Source organism: Octopus sinensis, unplaced genomic scaffold (assembly GCF_006345805.1).
Source record: "Octopus sinensis unplaced genomic scaffold, ASM634580v1 Contig09698, whole genome shotgun sequence".
NCBI classification, from domain to species: domain Eukaryota; kingdom Metazoa; phylum Mollusca; class Cephalopoda; order Octopoda; family Octopodidae; genus Octopus; species Octopus sinensis.
This window is the reverse complement of record NW_021831864.1, coordinates 54,437-62,134: the sequence shown is the minus strand read 5'-3', so window position 1 is coordinate 62,134 and position 7,698 is coordinate 54,437. Positions and strand designations below refer to the sequence as shown.

At 37.2% G+C, this 7,698-nt stretch overlaps 1 protein-coding gene across 2 annotated transcripts; it reads right to left on the bottom strand.

Annotated features, from left to right (window-relative positions):
- Positions 1 to 316: 316 nt before the first annotated feature.
- LOC115228169 lies at positions 317 to 5,807 on the bottom strand. Of its 2 annotated transcripts, none has more exons than XM_029798814.2 (3): positions 5,684 to 5,807; positions 2,137 to 2,334; positions 317 to 588 (listed from the first exon to the last, which is right to left on the bottom strand). In XM_029798814.2, the coding sequence occupies exons 2-3, from the start codon at positions 2,315 to 2,317 to the stop codon at positions 332 to 334; spliced, it is 438 nt and encodes a 145-aa protein (XP_029654674.2). In that variant the 5' UTR covers positions 2,318 to 2,334; positions 5,684 to 5,807; the 3' UTR covers positions 317 to 331. The 2 variants fall into 2 exon arrangements, with proteins under 2 accessions (XP_029654674.2, XP_036354756.1); XM_036498863.1 differs by lacking the exon at positions 5,684 to 5,807 and adding an exon at positions 4,592 to 4,692.
- Positions 5,808 to 7,698: the final 1,891 nt, after the last annotated feature.

Sequence of the window (7,698 nt, the reverse complement as noted above, 5' to 3'; positions counted from 1 at the left end):
TGAATTTGGTAGATGGAAACTGAAAGAAGCCCAGTATGTATGTGTGTGTGTGTGTGTTTGTGTCGTTGTGTCTATTTGTTACCCGCTACTGCTTGATGACTGGTGTCAATGTGTTTATGTTCCTGTAACTTAACAGATCAGCAAAATGGAATGATAAAAGTTTCTAGGTTTTAAAAATTAAGAACCACTAGGGTCGATTCATTTAACTAAAAAAGATCTTCAAGGTGGTGCCCCAGCATGGCCTGAGTCATTAGACTAAAACAATTAAAACACAAAAGATATACCAATCCTATTAACAAAACAAAATTCAAGAAATCTTTTTCAAAACAAATTAAACTTGAAGAAACTTACCAATTTCATTTTGGCAATACACAAGAAAAGTTCCAGCTTTTCTTCCAGGGGAAACATATACAATATCCAATTTTCCTGTCTTTTCCAAAAAATCAATTAACATTTTTTCCGACATGTCTTTGGGGCCATTTGACACAATCACTGCATCTTCTTGCCAGACTAGATTTTTATACCAGTCCACATGAAGTTTATGTTTGCTTACATTATGGACCTTCCTTTGGACAACATTTTCTGCATCTGAAAATCAAAATAGCAGAAGAAATTGAGAATATAATGTCATTATTAATGAGTGGAGGGCATGGTTGTGTTGGTGTAGAACCAGGTCAGACACTTTCTGGTCATAAACATGTCCAAGTGTCCTTCCTTGTTTATGATGTTAGGTGGTACATGAAGAAGATTTAACTGCCTTTTCTAGCAGATCAAGTCATCACTTAGAGGCCCCTTTGTTCGATAGCTGAAAGGATTATGAGGTTCCCTGTACAATTAACTGGCTCTAGTTCAACAGCACATTGAGCAAGTATCTTCTACCACAGCCTCAAGATGACCAGAGCCTTGTGACTGATATTTGGAAGAGAGAAACTGTGGCCATCATAGGATGTGTGTGTGTGTGATCAGATAAACATATACACACTTATGTGTATACGCACATACAGTACTTAGAGGAAACAGTAGTCATTCACAAAGACAATTGCCAATAAAAAGCTTTATCCTGAGCAGACCAATATGTAAGCCTATTTTCCAATAAAGAGTAGAATATTTGAATATCAGAATATGTCAAAACATTTAATGAAGTGCACTGCAAAATTTCAATTAAAATTAGTCCCTTAATGAAAAGAGAGACTCATTATCTTCGTGACAGACCCATGCCAAGAAACGAGAGGAACATAACCTTGAAATTTAAATTTTTATAAATAAAAAAAAATATTTATATATATATATATATATATTGGCCTGCTCACTTAGCCAGCGGGGTGGCGTCATTTGAAGGCTAAAACAATGCAAAGCGCATTGTGACCACCGATTTGTAGCAGCATCTGATAGCCTGGTCGGTCACGTGATCAGGTGATATATATATATATATATATATATATATAAATATATATATATATGCCATTTGATATTCCTTCAGGTTAAGGTGAAGGAATGAATTTAGCAGCAGAGAGACAACTCCAAGCACGTTTCAGTTTTGAGACCTCTTCGTTATAAAAGCCTACCCATGACTGCCAGATTGTTGATGACTAAAGAATTTTAATGAGCGGATACAGAATGGTGTGACAACTTGGAATAGAACACTGCTCTACAGTTTCTCTATTGTACCTCCTTGATCACACTTTAGCCTTTCAATACCTAGCATAACCCCTACATAACCCTTTCGGTTCCTCACTCCATTTAGTAGAAGGAGTGTTTTTCCTTTTTTTTTTTCCTGTCTTGGACATTACTTGGCAACCTCACTAGTAATGATGGCAGGAAAATTGTCCCCAGTCCACTCTGTAAAGTGGTTGGCATTAGGAAGGGCACTGAGCAATAGAAACCATGCCAAAGCTGACCCCAGAGGTCAATGCTGCTCACCAGATCCTGTCAAACTATTCAATGCAAGCAAATATGGAAAATGAATGTTAAATGACGATGATGATGATTTTTAACATTGCTTTATATTAATCTAATGTGTTCACAGTAATTATGTGCAAATTGTCCAACCTATGCAAGCATGGACAACAGATATTAAATGATGACAATGATGATGTCTGTAAATGATTTCATGAAATAAAGAATATTTCTTCTAACCTTTTTCCGATTCAAAAGTGATAATAACTTCCTCAGAATCTTGGATCCGTTCTGGCTTTCCTTTAATAGGTCCTCCACTTGATCTACTCTTGTTCTCAAAATAAGACTGAATGGCTTCCAAACGGAAATCAGTTGGGATTCCTGACACCAATATCGTTCTGCCCTCATCTTCTCCTTCCATACTCGTGGCAGATATTCCTGCAAAATAAAACCAAGATTTAATGCTAGATAAATACAAGTTATTCACCATCCATGTAACAATATAATGCTATCCACATCATAAACATCCACTTTACATGCCTGATGTAAACCTGAAATACATATAGCCTTCAAACAGTCCAGATATGCTACAAATAACAGCCAAAGTTTTTCAAAAGTTCTCCCATTTTTAAAATAGACGAATACATTTGCTAAAATCGTCTTGTCTTGAGAATATCTGCAAAGAAGTTATGGCATTCCTGATTGAACAATGCTAATTTCACTCACAGAAACCAGAGTTCTAACATATGTCCATGAAATCTGAAAGTCACACCTCTGAACGAATCCAGCTTTAAAATCTTTAAAAAGATGTTTTGCAATAAAACAGCCACACAAATGCCATTTAGTATGACAAACTTCATCTAAATACACATTTTCCAAACAATTCTTTCTTCTATAGGCACAAGGCTTGAAACTTTGGGGGAGAGTTAATCAATTAGATAAACCCTAGTGTATAACTGGTACTTACTTTATTGACCCTGAGGAGATGAAAGGTGAAATTGACCTCAGTGGAATTAGAACCCAGAACATAAAGATGGATGAAATGTCACTGAGCATTTTGTCCACATTTTCCAAACAATGACAATGACCACAACAACAATAACAACCAAAAGTACCAATCTGATTAGCCTGATTAATGCCACAACATCATATAGAATACATTCAACAAAAGAACACCCCAACCATTCACCCACCAAACTCAACCAGATGAACCTAATTTATAAATACAGCTTTGTGTTGGGCCCTCAATTCCTTGATAGGGTTGTATGGGGCACTATGGTCAGAAATGGCATGTCTTGGGTATTTTTAAACCCGGAGGGACCAGGAGATGTGGTGATTTGCTGTACTTGAAAAATCATGTGAAGCTAAGTAAAAAGCTTGTCCTTTCAGGGGTGGGTGCAACATAAAAACACTCCCACGCTGGGGTTGTGTCAACACACCCTTGCCAGTGGCATGTAAAATGCACCCAGCACATTCTGTTAAGTGGTTGGCATTAGGAAGGACATCTAGCTGTAGATACCATGCCACAACAGACAACTGGAGCCTGGCCAGCTCCATTTCAAACAATCCAACCTATGCCATCATGGAAAGAGGACATTAAACAATGAGGAGGATGATGTCAAGGCCATCCTTCTGCAAGAATGACCAAAACTGGTTTCTTCTAAAAAGAGGGAGAGAGAAACAGAAAGAAAAAGTGAGAGGCTGAGAAGAATTGACCCCAATACTTTGTTTATTGACTCCAAAGTGATCAAAGACAAAATTGATTTCAGCATCGCAAAGAGTCAGAAGGATTGCCACAAATCAACCTATCTGGTGCTCTACAGACTCTGTGACTTGACCACCTCATAAACATTACAGAAATCACCTAAAAACAAGTTTATGTTGCACATTGTGCTGCAGCTCGTACAGCAGTAGTAGAGGAAGCATTTCTTGTTCGGCGTGCTGAACATTGCTCATTGCTCTGGATGGCTCGTTGTGCTAACCATTCACAACGCTGCTCCTCACTTTCCCTTCTTCGCACTGAAGCCATCCTATGTGCATTGAGAGAGTTCCTCCTGGCGGCGTTTTCAGCAGATTCATTTGCATGCATGCGTTTACTTTTCTTTGCAGCATTTGTTTGCCCACCTATATTGGAACTTTTGTGTCGAGGTATGGTGGAAAATTATCAGTTTATGCAATAGAAAAAGTCCTAAGGAAAAAGCGGTGAATGTATAGCACCCAAAAAATAGTAACATGTAGTTTGTAAAAATGTTTTTCAAGCAGACTGAATTGATTTTGGGTAAGAGTTTTGAAGTGGCTAGTTTAAGTTGGAATAGTTATATGGAAAAAAGCACTCATGTGTAAACAGAGGCAAATCATAGCTTGCAAATGAATATTGCTGGCAGTACTGTGCAAGCAGTCGATAAGAGCTTGCCACAGCTGACAAAGTAAAGTATTGATTTTTCCCAGTTGGGCATGTTACGTTTTTCACTGGCTCAAGCCAAATCCTAGGCAAATTGAGAGTAGTCTATTTATGCTGGGAGTGCAGAATTTTGAGGAAAAAATTATACGAAAAAGCGTCCCAAGTCAAAGAGAGGACACATGTCAAATTTGGTGAAATTCGGTTGGAAATTGTGGGAGTAGAAGTGGTTCACACAACATACACACAGAGACAGACAGCCAACTTGCCTTTTAATATATAAGATCAAACACATACCATTGCATAGATGTGGTGGGTTCAAATCCTTGGTGAATTGAGAGTAGTCTATTTATGTTGGGGGTGTGGAATTTCAAGGAAAAAATCATAAGAAAAAGTGTCCTAAGTCAAAGAGAGTACACATGTCAAATCTAGTGAAATTCAGTTGAAAATTGTAGGAGTAGAAGTGGTTCACACAACAGACAGACAGACAACTTGCCTTTTAATATATAAGATACAAGAAAATGAAGTAGTTAGTTAATTAGTTAGTTAATTTTTTGGCTCAGAAAGCAAAAAGCAAGGCCATGTAGTGGGGACATGGAGTTAGGTACAGGGTGGTGTTCATGTAAAGAGTTCATGCCACTTGTGGTCAAGGGAGACTTTGAACCGAGCGATCGTCGGCATCCTCACCATCTCGTCCGGCAGCTTATTCCATGGATCCGCAACCCGGACGGAGAAAGCCCCTCTCCTTCGATTGAGATGAAATCGTCGCAGATAGAGCTTTTCGGAATGACCCCGCAGCCGATGCTCTGGAGCAGGAGTGAAGAACAGCTCTTTCGAGAGGTTACACTTTCCGCTTATGATGTAGATTATTATGTGTCCAACCCTTGGTTTTGAACCACATAATACGGCAATTGTGATTGGTCAATTGCTTCGTTGGGGTTGTGGTACTCCTGTCACAATGCCAGTCACCGTGACTCCTGCTCAAATGTGGAAAGCAAGGAAACCAAACCTGTTGCTGTTTTTTTTCACTTTGTGTTTTAACAGACTAATGTACAACTTTTGGATTACAACTGGCCAATCAACAAGGCTCAGCAAATTCTCAACAAGTTATTCTTTGATGCCTTACCAATGCTTTACATAAAGAATCTTCAAAGTTGAATTTAATCAGAAAGGAGTGAGTTGCCTTAGCAACAGGACGGTTTACCAATCTATATATATCTATAATATAAATTGGACATGGGCGATCGTTGTATTCTTTCTTGTCTTGAGGTTCACAACCAAATGGCAGGATGAATTTGTGCAAAAAATGGCACACATGGGTGCATAGATTGGAATGCAGTTTGTATTTTTTTCCTAGCCTCCCTACATACCGAGAAAATCGATAAAAACCTTTTCCTATTGGAATTCCCCTCTTTCTTCCGCCATTAAAACATCCAGTTGCTTAGAAGCTGTTTTTTGACAGGATGAGCCAGGAAATTTTCATATAGTTGGAGATCCAATCGAAACTGGGGACCTGAAATGATAAGGTTGAGAAATGGTGTTATAGATTATGCCTAACCGAAAACAATCATAGTCACAACATCCAAAAAGACTGGGTGAAACCGGGCTTAGCTGCTAGTATAATATAAATACACTTTCTGCCTTTAGAGACCAGCTTAAAGCACAGGAGTGCATGCACACAGACAGACACACACACACACGCACACGCACACACTGTGTCTCTCTTAATGAATCTCTAAAAGGTAACACATTATTAAAGACAGAAACATTCACATTAAAATTAGATTTAGAGCCGAGTGGTGTCTAAATCTAAATGTGTTTAATATAAATGTTCTTATAATTAAACACATTGAGATATAGACACCACCCGGCTCGTGACATTGGCCTATATCGTGTCCACTTGACCAACGATGTATGACTAAATCTATCATATATGAGGCAGAAGCTACTGCAACCGTAAATAATAATGCAACTGTTAAGAAGACCTATGCTGGATTATGAGAAGGAGAATTTAAAAATCTCTATGCCAATCACATAGGACATAAGGACAAAAGTAAAGCTACCAAGTTGGCTAGATACATATGGACTTTGAAAGATAATGAAATACTGCATGGGATTAAATGGAAAATAGTTGAGAAATCCATACCTTATGATATGTGGTTTGCGTCTGAAGAATATGTTTGAGATTTCTCAACATATGAAACTACTAGTAGCGCTTTAATACATGTATTGTGACCTTTAAATAAATAATATTTATCTCTCACAAGATGGAGTACTTTTTTTGTTGAATTTTCTATCATGGATCAATACTTTATATGTATATATACATATTTAATATAATAAATGTGAAAATTTTCGTTTTCAGATTCGTTTCCTATGTAGAAGGAGAAAGAACGAAAAAAAATAAAGAAAGAAGGAAGGAAAAAAGTGTAGACTAAAAGAGAGGAACTATTACAGAGAGTGAGAGATGATATAGGTAAGCAAGAAAAACAGAGAATGTGAAAAGGGAGAGAATTGGTTGAAAACTGCAGTTTTTAGAGAAAAAACATAAAACATGTTTCTTCCCAATTTCTTGCTTTATGCGAGAGCTCTGAGCAAAATATTATAGTGCGTGGCCATCCTTGGCACATAAGTAATGTGTGTGTAAAGTTTGGTGAAAATCGGTTGAAAACTGTAGAAATGCATACATATTACACACGCAAACAGACATCCTTTGTTTTATATATAGAGATTATTCAGGCTCAGGAGGGGTGTCCACAATATTTGCTTGTAGCTTTGTAAATTTTTTACATACAGATTTGAAATTGTGTCAGTGGGTGCTTTATATACCACTGGTTGATAGTTATGTAATTTTAGCTGATCTTTTTTTAGCTGATTAATTTAACTTTTATGGGTATGTAAATTTAATTAACAGGTGTAAAAGCAACAACATTATGGATAAACACTAAAATTGAAATTCTTAATGCATCTTATCTGTTTGATTTGTTACAAAAATTATCCCAGATGGCAACCAACAAAAAGTTTGCCACTTTTCAAGATGAGGTACATTAATTTGAATTAATTAAAATACAGGTATAACTGATACAAGATTTTATTCTTTCAGTAAATATTTCATACCTTAGTGTGGAATAATATTTTGGGGTGCATTCAATGTATCTGAACTCCAAACTCGCCCCAAGCTACTTTTTTTCCAGAAAAGAAAGGTGGGAGGGGTGGTAGAGACCTTGAAGTTTCCCACAAAGGGAATTTTGTTTCACGAGTCCTTTTTTTCTTTTCCAGATTATTTTGCATGCTTTCAATGAATCTGACATCGAAATCATGCATAAATGGCTCCTTTTTCCAGAAAAGATTTGGCTGTTATTTCTAGCATGCCCTACTACCACATAACAATTATTTCCATTGAC